Genomic DNA, 20,736 nt, shown 5'->3' on the forward strand with positions numbered 1-20,736 from the left:
TTCATATTAACTGTATGCATCGTCAACCTTCGTGGGCAACCTTCTATGTAAACAATGTTATTCCATACGCAAGGACTTGAGAATATTTATACAATATTTCCCAAACATGACATGTAAGTGTAGGGATATAAAATATTGGGATTTACATTAATTCTCTGAAGTGGCAACTTTTACGCGCCCCAAGTCTATTATGTTTGACATAACGTTACATTTGCCTAAAGACATAACGTAGCATAGGTACAAACATTCAAATAGAAATATCATTGATAAAAATACAATTGATGTATGTCTACCATTATATGAAATCCATAAATGTTCATGTAAAGGCACAGGTCGCAAAGAGATAGGGTTTTAAGGAAGAGATGATAAGAAGTATAAGTGTATGCACTTGACTTAATATAAATTAAAGTAAAGTTGAATATTGATTTACACCAGAAGACACTGGCACCCTAGGAATAAAATTTCCAATAGGAATATCAGAAATGACAGTAGCTTTACAACAAGGTCTCATTGTAATATAAAATTTAAAAAAAATCAATTTCTTATTCTGATGATATGAGGAATGAAATCTAGAAAAGTTGTAACAATCGATCAGGCAAAAATGTCAGTTGATTCGTATCAAAATCAGTTAGAGAACAAAATACATGTAGTGTCTTTTACAGGGACCTGAGCATATTACTACAATATTTCTCAAAAATGTCATACATGTAAGTGTTGGATATAAAACATGAATGGTTTAAAAAGTAATTATTTGAATCGACATCCTTTTGCCCGCCCCCAACGTCTATGACATAAGACATAACGTTTCATTGACACACTTATTTAAATATCGATATAATAGCTACACATACAGTTCATGTTTGTTAACCCTTATATGAAATGCATAAATGTACGAGACATGTAGAGACGGAAGGGCAAACAACACAAGTTATTCCATTTCGTGTCATTAAATCTCAAAATTAGAATTGAATATTTTCTATTTCAGAAGACCCTTTTGCTGTGTCTGAATTCCAGCGGAAACATTAAGATAACATTTATCCAATAAGAATATGATTTTCAATTACATGTACATCAATTTGAGTTATAAAACATAAAAATGAATTTGGTGACGGATATTTCTTTTACATGGAATCTACAATAGAAAACAGGATGAATCAAAACATATAAAAAACCAGAAAACATTATAGTGTTAAATTCAACACGAATTTTTTATATACTTCATATTCAAGGCATATATACTTGAAAGTTACATTTACCTAAGAGATTGAACACATCATTTTTAAAGATATTATCATCGAAATGCAAAAAATTGACAATTCATTTAAAGACACCGTTCGCAAAGCATCAGGCCGTAAGAGAGTGACAAAAATAACACATGTTTATGCACTTGACATAATATAAAAGCAAAGTTGACTATTTTTTTTCAGAAGACACTGACGCCCAAAATATAGAATCTGCAGCAAGAATACCGGAAGGGGCAGAACCTTTACAACCAACAGGTTTCATTTTATACACAATTATGAAGTTAAATAAATATACAACATTTTGATATCGGATTTTTTAAAGGAATATTCATTTTTTTACACTTCTGTATATTACCTTTTATCATATTCTGATAATATGACGATTGATCTAGAAAACTATTCAAACTCTCAAAATCGACTAGTCCAATTTATATTTTTGAAATAAGGATTTAAAGAAAATACATGCCGCTGGATTCGTATTTAAATTGCACAGAAAACAACATAATTTATATGCAGCTAACTGATAATATTTTTACACAATTCCCTCAATAGATCATAAAAACTAAGTGTATGGATATAAAACATGGACATTGGCTTTAACTGTACGCAACGGCAACCTTCGAGGGCAACCTGTTTTGGCGTTCGAATTTGGCGTTCGACATTACGCTGACACACTCTGTCATTAAGTGATGTCTGTGTTAAACATCTAGGTGATGTGATGTATGTTTCCCCTGATAAGAAATGCATAAATATACCTGACATGCTAAATAGAGGTAAAAACACGGTTAATGATTACATGTACATGTAATTGTACACTTTCCGGGAAGTGTGTTCTGCAAAGTTGACTCTTCATATTGGGATACGACGACAATGCACTTTGAGGTTTGACTCAACTCAATTCAAAAGCAATGCCAATTTTAAAAGCAATGATAATAATTTCTATTTCAGAGGAAACTGCTTTAAAAATGGAATGTGCAGAAACAAATCAGGAAGAAGTGGAGCCTTTAAAAACACCAGGTTACATTTTAATGTCAAGTTATAACGACAACAATAAGATTAAATATATTTTATAGGAATTGCTTCATAATTGCATAAATTTGACGGATACAACATATTTTGCTAGAAGGAGATATTTAGAAAACTATGAAATCTGTCACAATTTATCAGGCAAATATGTTTGTTGATATTACGATTGATAAAAATATGCTACCGGGGTCATAAATGTTTAACAATTGCATAAAACAACATAATTCATATGCAGGTCCTGAGTATATTTGTACATTATTTCCTAATGATGATACAGTGCATAGTGTATGGAAATTCTAATTTATCAATATACCGGCAACAGTTGCGCGTAAGCGACGTACTAAAAGTTCAACAAACGTTAGATAAAACTCTTTTGAATAGGGATTTTATCAAGATTTAGACTATTTGGCTTTTTATATGCCCGAAAGAATTTCAGGCATATTATGTTATACCCCCTGGCGTCCGTCCGTCTGTCTGTCCGTCCGTCCGTCTGTTAGCAATTTGGTTTCCGGAGCATAACTTAAGTTTCATTTGGCCCACAATATTCAAACTTCATAGGATGAATGTCCATATTGGGTAGAAGACCCCTATTGATTTTGGGGTCACAAGGTCAAAGGTCAAGGTCACTATGACCTTAAAACTGAAAACAGTTTCCAGAGCATAACTTAAGTTCCATTTGGCCCACAGTGTTCAAACTTCATAGGATGATTGTCCATATTGGGTAGAAGACCCCTATTGACTTTGTGGTCACAAGGTCAAAGGTCAAGGTTACTATAACCTTAAAACTGAAAACAGATTCCGGAGCATAACTTAAGTTCCATTTGGCCCACAGTGTTCAAACTTCATAGTATGATTATCCATATTAGGTAGAAGACCCCTATTGATTTTGGGGTCACAAGATCAAAAGTCAAGGTCACTCTGACCTTAAAACTGAAAACAGTTTCCGGAGCATAACTTAAGTTCCATTTGGCCAACAGTGTTCAAACTTCATAGGATGATTGTCCATATTGGGTAGGAGACCCCTATCTATTTTGGGGTTACAAGGTCACAGGTCAAGGTCACTACTACCTTAAAACTGAAAACAGTTTTCGGAACATAACTTAAGTTTCATTTGGCCCACTATGTATAAACTTCATAGTATGATTGTCCATATTGGGTAGACGCCCCCTATTGATTTTGGGGTCACAAGATCAAAAGTCAAGGTCACTATTACTTTAGAACTGAAAACAGTTTTCATTTGGACCACAATATTGAAACTTCAAAGGAGGATTTTTAATTGAAGGAGGTAATACTTTATTTGATTCCCATGTCTTACAAATGCTTCATCTTTACTAAAAAAAAATCACTTTCGGGCATATAATGCTCCGCCTAGCGGTGCTCTTGTTAAAGTTACTTTTACATGTTGGAATAAGGCCTGCAAGGGGTTCGGGCAAAAATGTCAATTTATGTAAAAATCCAGTTCGCAAAGATACAGGACGGTAAAAGGGAGACAAAAAGAAACATAATATTATACATATGAAATACTATAAAAGTACTGATCAAAATTTTTGTTTTCAGAAGACACTGGCTCCCAAAATATAGAATCTGCAGTAAAAGTATTGGAAGAAGCAGTACCATTACAACCAACAGGTTTCATGTTAATACATAGATGTTTGGAAAAAAACCTCAAATATCCGATATGCTATTCTGTTAATATGAGGAATGATCAAGAAAACTCGAAAAAATATTACAATCAACCAAGGAATTGTACAAATATATATATTTATTTTGAAATAAGGATTGATAAAAAATAAATGCAACAGATGTGCCCATAAAATCACATAAAAAATGCTATTTCTATACTCAGTGACCTAAACATATTTTTACAATATTTCCCAAAAATGACATAAAGGTAAGTGTAAGGATATAAAATATGGAGATTTATATTAATTTTCTGAAGCCGCAACCTTTTCGCGCCTTAACTTCTAAAGCGTTTGACATAACTTTACATTCGCTGAAAGATGTAACGTAACATAGGCAGAAACTTTCAAATAGCAATGTTATTGATGAAAATACAGTTGATGTATGTCTACCCTTATATGAAATGCATAAATATTCATGTGAAGACACAGTTCGAAAAGACAAAGGGTTTTAGGTAGACAAAAATCAGCATAAGTGTTTGCACTTGACTTAATATAAATTTAAAAAAATGGACTTGATTTACTTCAGAAGACACTGGCACCCAAGGATTAGAATCTCCAGTAGGAATGTCAGAAGGGGTAGTTGCTTTACAACGTAAAGGTATCATTTTATTAGTTTTTAAATCAATATCTGTCTGATATATATATATAGTCTGATGAAATGAGGAATGAAATCTAGAAAAAATTGTTGCAATCGACCCAGCAAAAATATTTATTGAAATAAGGATTGATGACATATGTCACTTGATTCGTATCAAAATCAATAAGAGAACAACATAATGTCATATGCAGGGACCTGAGCATATTACTACAATATTTCTCAAAAATGTCATACATGTAAGTGTTGGATATAAAACATGAACATGTAAAGTAATTCTTTGAAACGACAATTTTTGCTCGTCCCAACGTCTATGATGTGAGGCATAAAGTTACATTAACACACTCATTTAAATATTGATATTAGCTTAATATACATTTTATGTATGTTAACCTTTATATGAAATGCATTAATGTACATGACATGCAGTAAAGATTGGACAACTCGCACAAGTAATTACATTTCTTGTAACTATATCTTAAATCCGAAATTGAATATTTTCTATTTCAGGAGACACTGTTGCTTTAGAAACAGAATCTGCAGAAGAATTACTGGAGGAAGGAGAACCTCTACTAACAACAGGTTACATTTGTAATATGAAATTCTAACGAAAACATTTTGATATCCTATATCTGAAAGGAATATGCTTTTTCAGTTACATTACCGTGAGAGATGAAACATATCAAGTTATTTTTCTGACGATATCTGTTTTAAATGCAATCTGCAAATACACTACAGGAGGAAGCAGAACATATGCAAACGACAGGTCAAAAATAATGTAAAACTCCAGCAAAAACATTTTTATCATATATCTAACAAGAATATTCTTTTCAAATACATTAACTTGAGTAATTAAACATATAATATGATTTTTGTGACGGATATTTCTTTTATATGGAATCTGCAATAAAATACAGGATGAATAAGAACATAAAGAAAAACCGGATACATCCAAATATCAAATTTTAACACGGATATCTAAATAAAATTTATTTTTTAGACTTATGCTTTGAAGTTAAAAGGGGCTAAGATATTGAAAAATTCCTTTTTAAAGATATTCATTATCATCGAAATGAGAACTGCGAAGTTGACTGACAATTCATTGAATGCGGAGTTCGCAAAGCATCGGGCTGTAGAGAGAGAGAGAGAGAGAGAGAGAGAGAGAGAGAGAGGGAGGGGGAGAGAGAGAGAGAGAGAGAGAGAGAGAGGGAGAGAGAGAGAGAGACATGTTGATGCAATGGAATTAATATAAACGCAAAGTTGCCTATTTTTGATTTCAGAAGACAAAGTCGCCCAAGATATAGAATCTTCAACAGAAATACCGGAAGGGGAAAATCCAGAACAACCAACAGGTTTCATATTTATACACAATTATAAAGTTAAATAAAAATACAATATGTTATTCTGTTCATTTGAATAATGATCCAGAAATCTATAAAAACTCTCGAAATCGACCAGTCAAATTTATATTTTTGAAATTAGGATTAAAAGAAAATACGTGGCACTGGATAGATATCAAAATTGCATACAAAAACAACGTAATTGTTATGCAAGTACCTGAGAATATTTAAACAAAGTTTCCTGTAAAGAACCTAAAGATAAGTGTATGGATATAAAACATGGACATTCATATTAACTGTACGTATCGGCAACCTTCGTGGGCAACCTTCGTGGGCATCCTTCTATGTAAACAATGTTATTCCATACACAGGTAACTGTGAATATTTATACAATATTTCCCAAACATGACATGAAAGTGTAGGGACATACAATATTGAGATGTAAATTAATTCTCTCAAACGGCAAACTTTTCGCGCCCTAAGTCTGAGTTGTTTGACATAACGTTACATTTGCCTTAAGACATAGCGTAGCATAGGTACAACATTCCAATAGCTATGTAATTGATAGAAATACAATTGATGTATGTCTACCCTTATATGAAATCCATAAATATTCATGTAAAAACACAGGTCGCAAAGAGATAGGGTTTTTAGTAGAGGTGATAAGAAGCATTAGTGTATGCACTTCACTTAATATGAATTAAAATAAAGTTGAATATTGTTTTACTCCAGAAGACACTAGCACCATAGGAATAAAATTTCCAATAGGAATATCAGAAATGGCAGTAGCTTTACAACAAGGTCTCATTGTAATATAAAATTAAAAAAAATCAATTTCTTATTTTGATGATATGAGGAATGAAATCTAGAATCGTTGTAACAATCGATCAGGCAAAAATGTCAGTTGATTCGTATCAAAATCAGTTAGAGAACAAAACAGTGTCTTACACAGGGACCTGAGCATATTTCTACAATATTTCTAAAAAATGTCATACATGTAAGTTTTGGTTATTAAACATGAAAAGTTAAAGTAATTCTTTAAATCGACATCATTTGCCCGCCTTCAACGTCTATGACGTAAGACATAACGTTACATTGACACACTCATTTAAATATCGATATAATAGCTGCACATGTAGTTTATGTATGCTAACCCTTATATGAAATGCATAAATATACGAGACATGTAGGAACGGAAGGGCAAATAACACAAGTTATTCCATTTCGTGTCAATAAATCTCAAAATTAGAATTGAACGTTTTCTATTTCAGAAGACACTTTGGCTGTTTCTGAATATGCAGAACAATTACTAGAGGAAGCAGAACCTCCACATACAACAGGTTACATTTTTTAATATAAAATTCTAGCGAAAACATTTAGATATTTTATATCTGATAGGAATATGCTTTTCAGTTACATTATCGTGAGAGTTGAAACATATGAAGCTATTTTTCTGACGATATATGCTTTAAATGAAATCTGCAATAAAACTACAGGAGGCTGCAGAACATATCAAAACAACAGGTTAAATATAATATAAAATTCCAGCGAAAACATTTAGATATCATATATCTAATATTAATATGTTTTTCTATTAAATCATTTTGAGTGATAAACATAAAAAATGAATATTTGTGACGGATATTTCTTTTACATGGAATTTACAATAGAAAACAGGATGAATCAGAACATAATTATACAAAAACGGGTTACATTATTGTATCAAATTCAACACGAATTATTTGATATTCTATATATTCAAGGCATATATACTTGAAAGTTACATTTACCTAAGAGATTGAACACATCATTTTTAAAGATATTATCATTGAAATGAAAAAAAAGTTGACAATTCATTTAAAGATACAGTTCGCAAAGCATCAGGCTATAAGAGAGTGCAAAAATAACACATGTTTACGCAGTTGACATAATATAAATGTAAAAGTTGACTATTTTTTATTTCAGAAAACACTGACGCCCAAAATATAGAATCTGAAGCAAGAATACGGGAAGGGGCAGAACCTTTACAACCAACAGGTTTTATATTTATACACAATTATGATGTTAAATTAATGTACAACATTTTGATATCGCATTTTTTAATGGAATATTCCTTTTTTACACTTCTGTTTATTACTTTTTTATCATATTCTGATAATATGACGAATGATCTAGAAAATTATTCAAACTCTCAAAATCGACCGGTCAAATTTATATTTTTGAAATTAGGATTAAAAGAAAAAACATGCCACTGGATTTGTATTTAAGTTGCATAGAAATATCATGATTTATATGCAGCTACCTGATAATATTTTTACACAATTCCCTCAAAAGATCATAAAAAGTAAGTGTATGGATATAAAACATGGACATTGGCTTTAACTGTACGCAACGGCAACCTTCGCGGGCGACCTGTTATAGCGTTTGACATTACGTTGACACATTCTTTCATTAAGTGATGTCTGTGTTAACATCTAAGTGATGTGATGTACTTTTCCCTTGATAAGAAATGCATAAATGTACCTGACATGCTGAATAGAGGTACATACACGGTTAAAGATTGCATGTAATTTGTCCGGATAGTGTGTTCTGCAAAGTTGACTCTTCATATTGCGACACGAAGACAATGCACTTTGAGGTTTGGTGATGGGTATTCAACATGGCGCATTTTCTCAACTCAACTGAATTCAAAAGCAATGCCAATTTCAAAAGCAATGTTTATATTTTTATTTCAGAGGAAACTGCTTTAAAAATGGAATGTGCAGAAACAAATCAGGAAGTAGTGGAGCCTTTAAAAACACCAGGTTACATTTTAATGTCAAGTTATAACGACAACAATAAGATGAAATATATTTTATAGGTATTGCTTCATAATAATATAAATTTTACAGATACAACATATTTTGATAGAAGGAGGTATTGAGAAAACTGAATTCTGTCACAATTGATCAGGCAAATATGTTTGTTATTTTACGATTGAATAAAATATGCTACGGGGGTAATCGATATTGAACAGTTGCATAAAAACAACATAATTCATATTCAGGTCCTGGGTATATTTTGTACATTATTTGCGAAGGTCTTTAAGTCCATGGGGTATGGCAATTTTACATTTATTAATGTACCGGCAACAGATGCGCGCAAACGACGTATCAAAAATTCGTCAAACGTTATATCTAATTCTTTAAAATAGGGCATTGATAAAGATCCGGAAAATTTGGCTTTTTGAAGTTGACCTCACATGTTTTTATAAAGCCTGTTAGGGGTTCGGGCTAATAAATTTTTCATTTTACAGGTAACTTAATCTCGAAATTTAAGTTTACTTAGATATTTCCTTTTTCAGAAAATATTGTCGCTTTAGAAACTGAATCTGCAAAACAATTATTGGAAGAAGATGAACATCTACGAACATCAGCTTGTATTTTATTCTAAAATTCAAAAGAAAACATTTTGATATCGCATTTCTTAAAGGAATATTCGTCTTTTTCACACTTATTTGAGAGATGAAACAAATCCGTTTATTTTGTGTTGGAAATTTATTTGTAAATTAAATCCGCAAATATAATGCTTGATGTTATAGAACATTTACAAGAAACAGGTTAAATTTTAATATAAAATTCTCACCAAAACCTTAAACTATCCTGTATTTTATATGAATATGCGAACATTCATTTAAGAAGCGGAACATAATTACTTTTTAAAGATCATCAAGATCCTACAAATGTGAGCCGCAAAGATGACCATTTATGTAAAAATCCAGTTCGTGAAGTCAAAGGACTGTAAAAGGGAGACGAAAAAAACATTAGTTTATACATTTGACCTTATAAAAAGTAATGTTCAATATTATTGTTTTCAGAAGACAGTGGCTCGCTAAATATAGAATCTGAAGTAAGAGTATCGGAAGGAGTGGTACCATTACAACCAACAGGTTTCATTTTAATATATAGATGCTTAGCAAAAACAAAAACATCAAATAGCAAATATTCTATTATGTTAATATAATGAATGATCAAGACAATATTTTGTTCTGATGATATGTAAAATGAAATATATAAAAGTTGTTACAATCTACCAGGTAAAATTATTTGTTGAAATAAAGATTGATAAAACATGTCACTTAATTTGTATCAAAATCGAATAGAGATCAACATAATTTACATGCAGGGGCCTGAGAATATTTCTACAATGTTTCTCAAAAATGTCATACAGGTGTATGGATATGAGACATGAACATTTACATCAATTCTACTACAATAACGGCAAACATTGCCCGCTCCAACGTCTATTGACACACTCATTTAAATATCAATTTAATAGCTAAACATACAGTTCATGTGTTCTTATATGAAATACATAAATATATGTAACATGCAGGGAAGGTAGGGCAAGTAACACAAGTTATTTCATTTGCATGATATTAAATTTCAAAATTAAAGTTAAATATTTTCTATTTCAGAAGACACTGTCGCTTTTGAAACAGACACTGTCGCTTTTGAAACAGAATATGCAGGACAATTACTAGATGAAACAGAACCTCTACAAATAAAAGGTTACATTTTAAATATAAAATTCTAGCGAAAACATTTATATATCAATCAGTTACATAAACGTGAGAGATAAAACATAACAAGTTATTTTTCTGACGATATCTGTCTTAAATGAAATCTTCAATCAAACCACAAGAGGAAGCAGAACATATGCAAACAACAGATGAAATTTAACTTGAATTTCCAGCAAAAACATAAAAATAACATCTAATAGCTTTTATGCTTTTCAATTACATTAATTTGAGTGAAATATTGATTTTCATGATTGATATTCCTTTTAAATGAAATCTGCAATAAAGAAAAACAGAGTAAATCAGAGCATAGAAAACAGGTTACATGTTGACAATATATTTAAAGTCATAGTTCGCAAAGCATCGGGGCGATATAAGGTTTCACTTCGTTACACAATTATGAAGTTAAATAGATATAAAATATGTTTTTCTGTTAATGTGACGAATGATTAAAAGAAAATACATGCCAAATTGCATAGATACATAATTTATATGCAGGGACCTGAGAATATGTCAAGACAGTTTTCTTAAGATACGTGCCTGGATATGAAATATAGACATTCACATTAACTGTACGCAACGGCAACCTTCGTGGGCAACCTTCTATGACGTTCGAAATTACATTGACATACTATTTCATTATGCGATGCCTGTATCACACTTTTATTGAATTTTAAAAGTAATGCCAATATTGAATTTTAAAAGCAATGCCAATTTCAAAAGCAATGTTAATAACTTCTTTTTCAGAGGAAACTGATTTAAAAATGGAATGTGCAGAAACAAACCAGGAAGAAGCGGAGCCTTCACAAACATCAGGTTACATTTTAATTTCAAGTTTTAACGACAACATATAGATTAATTATATTCAATAAGAATTGCTTCACCTTTACATTAATTTGACAGATAAAACATATACTCAACAAAAAAAAGTGACACTTAAAACTTTTAAATATTTTCTTATTTGTGACTCAAATTAAATCATGTGTAGTGAGTATTCATGTACTAAAGATACACTATACATGCTTAAAAGATTGCCAAACAAACAATACAGCAGCGTCATATGATATTTTTATTTCAACTGCTTCGTTCATTTCGTACAAATTTTTTTATTTGTGGAATTTATTAGATAATGTAACATTATAATTTGAAGTTATGGTTTCTAGCTGAAACAAGTATGAAATTGAGAGAAAAAACGATTGTTGAATCAATATGAATCACATCAGATCAAACAGCTTGTCCGATTTGAGTTGAAAGTTCGTTGTTACTTTTGCTTTATTGTGCTAGCAACTTGTACCAAATGAAACGGAATATTTTGTAGTGTTTTAATGCATATACCATATTTTCAGTCCAAGAAAAATAGTAATATACAAAATTATACCAATTTGCATTCAACGATGACGGCGTGTATAGCTGTCCATTGTAAATAAAAGAATTTTGAATGTTGAACTAGATGTTAATTATTAAGTTCAGCATTAGTAATTGTGAATGTCAAGCTGATTGTTTAACGACTTACTTAACAATTGATTTGAAATTATGTTAAAACTAATGAGCATCAAATGTACAGCTGAATAATAAATAACTATTAGCAAAATTGGAAAATGTTATGTCTAGCTGTTGCCCATCATTTGATATGAAAGTACGCCATTATTTCGTGAAAATCGATCGTTTTGATGAATATAAATCGTAAATGTCAACAATAGAAACTTTTATTGTCAAGTTAACCGCTAGTTGTGTAGCTGATAATATGGTTTGAAATATACATGTATATTTAAAAGGAATGAATAATTATTTATGAGCTGGATGTTGAATGTCTAGTTCAGCATTGGTCATTGAATGTCTAGTTGATTTTGAAAGCATTCTTAAAGTTATAATTAAAACATACAAATAGCAAAAATTGAAATGAATGTAGATTTTCTAGTTTCATATTGGTAATTTTGAATGACTGGCGTCTGATTGACTGATTGACTATTTATTTCAAAATATTGACTGTTATAATGATGCTTGACCAACAGTTGAAAGAAGGAAATGTTTAAGATAAAATATAGATATGTCAAGTCTTGTTACATGCCATGTGAGATATTGATCGTTCATGTTAATATGTAAAATACAAATTTGAAAGGAAAAAGGTAAAAAATACACAACTTATTAAGTCTTTCACCAAATACAATTGGATTGGCATAATGGCACTTTTGAAATTGATTTACAAATATCATATATTGAGCTTGATGTCGATTGTCTTCTGGAAAATTGTAAATTTGGCTAGTTTGGCTATATGTTCATTGACCAGCTTAACAATTAAAACTAAGCAGATAGTTTACTTAACGTTGGTTATAGTTTTGAAAATTAAGTAATATCGAATGTCGAGCTTAAGATTTCTAATTCGACACTGAATAGTGATTGTCGGTTGTTGATTGTCATGCCAATGATGTATTGCACACCAAACTTATCTGATGTATCATTTCTTTTGTAAATTAATCTAAAACTGAATACTGTTCAATTTGATTTTAAGCTTCTTACGATTTCCTTGCTACAGACCAATCGGTGAAGGAAGTCCAGGTTGCACGCTTCACTTTATTGTTTTTATTATTCAACACAAACACATAAGCAATTAGAAAGTCTCTCAGCTGTGAATTTATTGTATTTATGTGCGAATAATTACTTACCGGAAAATATAAAGAAGAAAAGACATTTAAAAATAGTATGCATTTCTTCAAGAAAAATAAGGTATCATCAAGACGATTTTGAAGAAATGTGTTATCATATCTTAGAATTTTTATTTTATGAACCTAATTATTTCATAAAAACATGTTTCAGAATCTGCTGCTGCTAGCAATGCCGAAAGTAATCCTTCTGAAAGTGAAAACCCGGATTCTTCAATGTCAAAAGGTAACATAACTGATTTGTTTGTTGAAGATATTTAAAAAAAAAACTACTTTATGTCTTACTTCACATTTTACAAATAACTGTGATGTTATAACGTACAAAATATCATGACAAGTGATGATTAATTCAGAGTTCATAACTGCAAAATTCAGATGACATAGACTAAGGAAATTCAGCTTATCTAAGTAGTCTGGACGACCTATTTTGTACTGTTTTTGCTTAATCTAAACTGTTATTTGCTTTTGTCACTCTGACACTTAATTTCGACGTATTTTGCGTTTGTGTTAAAAAAAGTTTTTAAGCGAACATGTAATTGCTATCTTTAAATGTTAGCTGTGTGTATCAGACGATTGGACAACTGAAACCAGTTTTTATACACCCTGATATTATAAAAAGGACTAAAGAAATATAACGGAGGCACACACTTCATAACAGAGATACATTCATAATGTGACATTAAACAAATTTAAAGGTCTTTTTATAAAAAACATCGAAATAAATCTATTTAAGTTCATAGTCAAAATGTATAGAACTATCCTTAACCTACGGTGGCACAAAGGTGACAAATGTGTTTTTTTATTTATCTCGAGGCCACGAGATACTATGTCATGGCCACTAGTTACTAAGTCGTGGCCACGAGATACTATATCGTGGCCACAAGTTACTAAGTCGTGGCTACGAGATAGCTAAGTCTTGGCCACGAGATACTACGTCGTGGCCACAAGTAACTAAGTCGTGGCCACGAGTTATTAAGTCGTGGCCACGAGTTACTAAGTCGTGGCCACGAGATAGCTAGTCGTGGCCACGAGATAATTAACCAATTAGAATAAACTATATGTATCATGAATATTTTAAACTTAACAACTTACTTTTACATTCAATATTAAACTTTGAAAATACTGAAGATTTTCACATTGAACTTGTCTTTAGGATCATATTAGAAAGTCACCTTCAAAGGCCCATCAGACATTTAGTTTACCTCCTTGTTTGGACAATTCTGTGATTGAATTGATCAGTTTGTACGTACTATGGCTTGTTAATCTTGTTTATACATGAGAAGTTTATTTTATTAGGAAGGGACATTGCCCATGGACAGTAGATAGCCTATATAAGGTAAAATCCTTGTCTGATGAAAATATAAAGAAGGGATAAGCCATGTTTTATATAACCCGGAAATCACCTGATCAGTAGATGACATTTAATAATTTCGAGGTCATTGGGTCAAAAATAAGTAAAGTGTAAAATTATTGACAAGTCAATAAGTAGTATAAATGGCACTTTTACAGGCTGGTGAAGTAGGGGCATCTTTGTACTATTGCACATGTCTAGTTAATTATGGAAATTCATATAAATGGTGCAATCTGATTGGTTATTTCTAATAGTATCTCGTGGCCACGACTTAGCTATCTCGTGGCCACGACATAGTATCTCGTGGCCACGATTAAGCTATCTCGTGGCCACAACTTAGTAACTCGAGGCCACGACTTAGCTATCTCGTGGCCACCACTTAGCTATCTCGTGGCCACGACTTAATAACTCGTGGCCACGACTTAGTAACTCGTTGCCACATCATAGTATATCGAGACCACGACTTAGCTATCTCGTGGCCACGACTTAGTAACTCGTGGCCACGACATAGTATCTCGTGGCCACGACTTAGTAACTCGTGGCCACGACATAGTATTTCGTGGCCACGAGATAAATAAAAACACACACACATTTCACATTTGTGCCACCGTATTTATCTTAATATATAACATATGGAGAAACGACCACTGTCATAAAATATTACCCGCCAGCGTTTAAAATTGAATCTATTCATGTATGTTTCAAATTGTTGGAGTAATCTTGTAATTATGTAATTATACCTACATTAAGGGCAAAGACGTGATTCTTTTTTTTTTTTTTTGATTTTTTCAAAAAAAGGAAATCACTACTTTTCTTTGTGTATATTTATAAATTCTACATACTTTTAGATAGAATATAAAATAAAAAACTGATTTTGTTGGGCTTTACATTACTTTACTTTAAATGTTTGCAGCGGAAACTAAAGGCCAGGTTTTTTATCAAATCCTTCGAAAGCTTGGATTGGCAGATAATTTTCCTGGTAAAATATCCATGCAAGATGTCATAGCAGTTGATCCAAACAGACCCATTGAGCAGGTAAATGGAAAGATATCCCTTCAGGATATTCCTTGGTTGGTTCTGAAACGTTTGATTTGTGCTCATAGTGAATGTAGAGACATAACAGTGTCAGAAGAAGAAACTACTGACCAAAGTTTGAACGTAGAGGAATCATTTACATTGTTTTTTGAAATAACCGAAGTCAATCAAGACATTAGCCCATTAGATATATTCACTGTCGTTTTTCAATGTTGTGATCCAGTTTTGAAACAAATATTTGTTCAAAAACTATATCTTTGCAAACTTGCAGTACCCTTCATATATAGGTATTGGGAAAGTAATGAAAAACAAACTCCAATATTATCTGTATGGCCGTTGCGATCCCTAGCCATAGAAAGTAAGCAAAGATATGCGAATGAAAACAATGTACAGGGTATCGAAAGTGATGTACTTTATCTTCAAACAAAAGTCGTTGCATTTGGAAGGTTAGGTCGCCCACGCTATTCGAAATCAAAACTGATTAACAGTCTTCTTTTAAGTCAAGATTGTAAAACGTTTTTCAATATTGACTGTCCTTCTGGAATGACACCAAGACAACTAAGTAATGGACAAGTTGAAATGTTTTGGTTGCCTACCATCGATGAAAAAAAAGATAGATTTCAGGATGCTATGACATTTTTGAATTTGAGGGGTGATCTAGAACAAGACTTTAGTAAAGACCTTTTGATTTTCATTTCACACTTTATAGATTCAATTGTTATTATTATTGACTTAGACAAGGTTTTGAAACACAGTAGAATGGTAAAAGATGTTCTTCTTCAATTTTCCTCAGTTATTTTGATAATTGCAAACCCTTTAAACCGTGATGCGGTGAAACAAGTACAGTGTTTTCAAAGTGAAGTGAAATCATCAAAATTTATTTTACGAATATTAAGCACACATAAAGGTGCTGTTGAACAGAATATCGTAGACATGTTATCAAGTATAACAAAAATTATTTCAAATACACTTAAAACAAACAATGCAATGTCTTTTGAAGAACGATTGCTGCAAGCAAATTTGACAACAATTAAAACAGACGAGGAAAACGAAGATTGTCAAAAAGGCAAGCTACATGCTACTGAAATAATTAAACATATGAAAACTGTGAGTGAACCCAGTAGTTGGAAACAAGACTTAACACCAGTCCATGGTAATTTTTCAAAACATTTGGGAAAGCTTTTAAAGGAAAGAGAAAGGGAAAGAGACCATTCAAAAGGGGTCAATATAGATAAAAAAATTAGAGCAGTAAGACAACAACAAATAGAATCGATTACTGAAGCTGTTCGACTTTTTATCGACATTCTCATTGAAAACAAGAGTTCACTCACAGTACTTAGATATTTTCTTTGCTGGTTACATTTTTTTATTGAAAGAGAAAAACGGCGAATATTACCCCGGCTGATGCATGCTAATCGAAGTGCTTGGGAAACGCTAAAAGCACTAAAGGGTGCTGAAGAAGTGGTTAAAGAGGACATACAAACACAGGAAACTGTCATAACAGACCTAGAAGAAAGAATTGATGAAGCATCATTTGCAGTTCAACATTTTATTCGTGAAATAGGTCATATATATGAAGCTATTTCAGAACTCAAAAAAGACCCAAACAAGTTGAAATTACCAAAATTAAGTAAAACATCAGGTATAATCGGTCGTCTTGTTGCTGACGGGCACCCATTTGAGCTTATTGATGGTGAGAGCTTTTACATGCCTTACATGTGGACAAAAAAGGTCCTGGAAATAGTAAATGCATATATTGGATCTAGTAAAGTTATGACGCTCGGCGTTTTAGGTCTGCAAAGTTCCGGGAAGTCGACACTTTTAAACACGATGTTTGGATCCCAGTTTTTATCACGAACCGGTAGATGTACTAGAGGAATTCATGTACAACTCATTCCTGTAAAAAAATATAATGACGCAGCTTCTTCTGTGTTTAGTTATATACTTATTGTCGACACAGAAGGCCTCAGGTCACCCGAGTTAAGCAATGTGCAACATGAGCATGACAATGAATTGGCAACCGTAGTAACCGGTGTAGGTGATATTACAATGTTCAATATAATGGGTGAAAATACGAGTGAAATCCGGGATATTCTACAAGTGATTGTTCATGCCTTTTTAAGATTGAAAATGGCAAATGAAAAATTAGATATAAGGAAAAGTTGTGCCTTTATTCATCAAAATGTGACCGATACGTCAGCATCAGAAAACATGATAAGCGGTTTAAGTAAATTAATGCATACTCTGGATGAAATGACCCAGGAATCGGCAAAAAGTGAAGGCATACATGACATCAAGACATTTAACCAAGTTATCGAATTTGATATAACTTCACAAGTGTGGTATCTGAAGAATTTATGGCAAGGAAATCCACCGATGGCAAGAGTAAATAATGAATACAGCGAACGTATAGTTGATATAAAATGCAAAATCTTGAAGAAAGCATTGACAATGAAGAATAAATCTTACAAATCATTAAACGATATTGTTGAACATGCTCATAGTTTATGGAAAGGTGTCCTTAATGAAGATTTTGTTTTTTCTTTTAGAAATAGTCTTGAAATAAAAGCTTACATGCAAATGGAGGATTATGTTGTAGCTGAACTGTGGAGGCTTGAAATTCATATTCAAGATAAGTTAATACAAATGTCACAAAACAAATTTGCTTCTTGTGATCAAAAAGAAAATTTGCAAGATGTTGCAGACGAAATTATAAGTGATCTGAGCCGTCTTCTTTCGCATGAGAGAACTAAAACTGTAGAGATTATTAAGAGATATTTTGATGGTAGTAAATACAAAGACATAATCATTCAATGGGAAAATAATCAACAAGTTCGTGTTAAATTTTTGTGTGAAAAACTCCAACAGGTATCCAAAAAGCATGTACAAAAATGCCAAGTGAAAAGATCATTACAAATTCTTACAGTTACATGTCAAGAAAAGCACGAAGAGGAGCTACGGAAAAGATCAATTGAAGTTGCAAAGGCTCACATAGGTCAGAAATTAAAAAGTGAAGATGTAGATAGGCTTTTTGATGATATCTGGAAAGAATTTTTGAATAAGGTTGATACTTCTTCTGCAAGTTCAGAAAAGCAGATTATAAATTTGGAAAACATATTCATGACATGCCTTGAAAATATTTTAAATAAAAAACATCCTTATCTTAAGAACGTTTTGAAGGACAAATATTCCTTATCACCATTATCAGAAGCAAAACCATTAGCCAATTCGTTTTGTGAAACAGGAATAAATGATAAAGACATAGGCTGCACATTTTTTCAAAAGGGAAAAGATATCATGGGATTTTCTGATATTAAGAAATATGTCGGAGACAAGGTTAACCTAATATTTGAATCAGTTGATAGGAAAATTGCAGAACTTTGTAATGTGGATGATGAAGTAACGGAAATGTCAGTCGGCAAGTTAATGCATGAGTTAGACTTAATTACGCAGTCAATCTTAACAGGAGACAATAAATATACTTTTAAAGCTACATTTGAAGTAAAACTTTATGTACATGTATGCAGGTATGCTCATCCCATTTTTGAAAACCATAATGAAAAATATTACAAAACGCATAGCACTGCTATCCTGCTTGAACAATACAAGGTTCAACAGAAAATCAGTTTTAAGTCTCATTTACAACGTCGCAAAATTGAAGAATTAATCGCAGAACTTTTGTCTAATGTCATAGAAGGTTTTGCAGATGAATGGACATCTCAAAGCTTGCCGAATAAGGTCGCTGAAAAGTTACAATCTTTTCTTCCGAAAGTTAAAAATAGAGTCATTATTGACATATGCACCGATCTTTTGGAAAAAGAAAGTTTTAAGAATTTCAATAGATATATAATGGATCCATACGGATATGCAAGTTCTTGGATAACAATAGAGGCTAATCGTTACCTTGATGACTCAAAGTTTCAGGTCATTGCAATTACTTCAATGTCACTGCTTGACGTTTTGTTTACTAATATCAAAAGATGCGTGAATGAGATACATAAGGAATATGAAGGGAATCCTCCGCCGTCGATTGAAACGTGGATAGAAACTTTCCGAAACACAATGGCATTGGCAGATTTATCTATTCCATTTGAGAGCTTCCGTAATGTAAGGCATGAACAATCATCTAGAATACAAAACATGGAACATTTAACAAATACACTTTTAGAATATTTGAGCAATTCTGAAAAGAAACTCGCTACCAAATTCAAATCACAGAAGAGTTATACAATTAAATGGACAGGTTTTAATCCTATAACCCGAATAATTGAAAAGATATGGGGTTGTAAAGAACAGTGTGTTTTTTGTGGAGAGCCGTGTGCAAAGGATCAAAACCATGAAGGATCCGAACACTACAGCATACAGCATCGTCCGTCGTGCTGCAGGGGTACTTTTAGGAGTTCTACGAAGTTAGCATGCTTAGAATCATGCAATTGTGATGTTCATTCAAACACAACACATACGTGTTCTATAATCAAGTACGTTTGTAATAATGGAAAAAAAGAAGACTGTGGGAAAACTCACTATTATAAGGATTTTAAAACTTACTTTCCAAATTGGGACATAGCACCATCATCTATTATGAGTGAATCATCTGAATATTGGATGTGGTTTGTGGCAACATACAAAGATCAACTAAAGGAACAACATGGTTATCTGATTGATAATATTCCTCCTACCTGGAGCGAAATTACAACATCTATGGCAAAGGAGAGTCTTCATAAGGTCTATTTTACTTGTTAACATTATGTTAGAAAGAAAAAGACACTGACTCAAGTAGATAACATAAGAATGGCAGATTGTTTCTCAAATTCACTTAAAACTGAAATACAATAATTACTTGACGAAATGCTTGTTTCAGAAGCAGGAATAGATGTAGCTGATAGACATATTTTATTTAAATAAGTAGCAGCAATAAACATGATAATCAAGACAAAGTGAATTATTTGTTAATTTTTATCTACGTCTAATGTTGTGCATGATAAAGGACATCTTTAAGGCAGCTAGATTTTTTTACAAATAAATTTAATATATCAATGTCTTCAATGAGAAATAAGGTATAAGTCAAAGTATACACCGCTCCTTTTTAACAGCAAATCATCAGAAATACTGCAAACTACCAATTAAAGGGGGTTTATATATATTCGGGTCATTAAAGTGTCATGTTTGCGTCGCTGAGAGAATACTTTCTAGAGTATACAGGGCGAAATACAAAGTAAAATAAACGCAATTAAATTACTGCCTG

At 32.1% G+C, this 20,736-nt stretch overlaps 1 protein-coding gene across 1 annotated transcript; it reads left to right on the forward strand.

The window, feature by feature from the left end:
• Positions 1–727: 727 nt before the first annotated feature.
• Positions 728–20,234, forward strand: LOC132731516 (interferon-induced very large GTPase 1-like). Its single transcript, XM_060717712.1, has 16 exons — positions 728–743; positions 1,428–1,499; positions 2,193–2,261; positions 3,828–3,899; positions 4,479–4,550; positions 5,058–5,129; positions 5,828–5,899; positions 7,159–7,227; positions 7,853–7,924; positions 8,623–8,691; positions 9,744–9,815; positions 10,344–10,436; positions 11,193–11,261; positions 13,260–13,331; positions 15,370–18,925; positions 19,019–20,234. The coding sequence occupies exons 1-16, from the start codon at positions 728–730 to the stop codon at positions 20,232–20,234; spliced, it is 5,733 nt and encodes a 1,910-aa protein (XP_060573695.1).
• Positions 20,235–20,736: the final 502 nt, after the last annotated feature.

The sequence above is a fragment of the Ruditapes philippinarum genome, unplaced genomic scaffold (assembly GCF_026571515.1).
Source record: "Ruditapes philippinarum isolate M1 unplaced genomic scaffold, ASM2657151v2 ctg4930_1_1_1_1, whole genome shotgun sequence".
Lineage (NCBI taxonomy): Eukaryota > Metazoa > Mollusca > Bivalvia > Venerida > Veneridae > Ruditapes > Ruditapes philippinarum.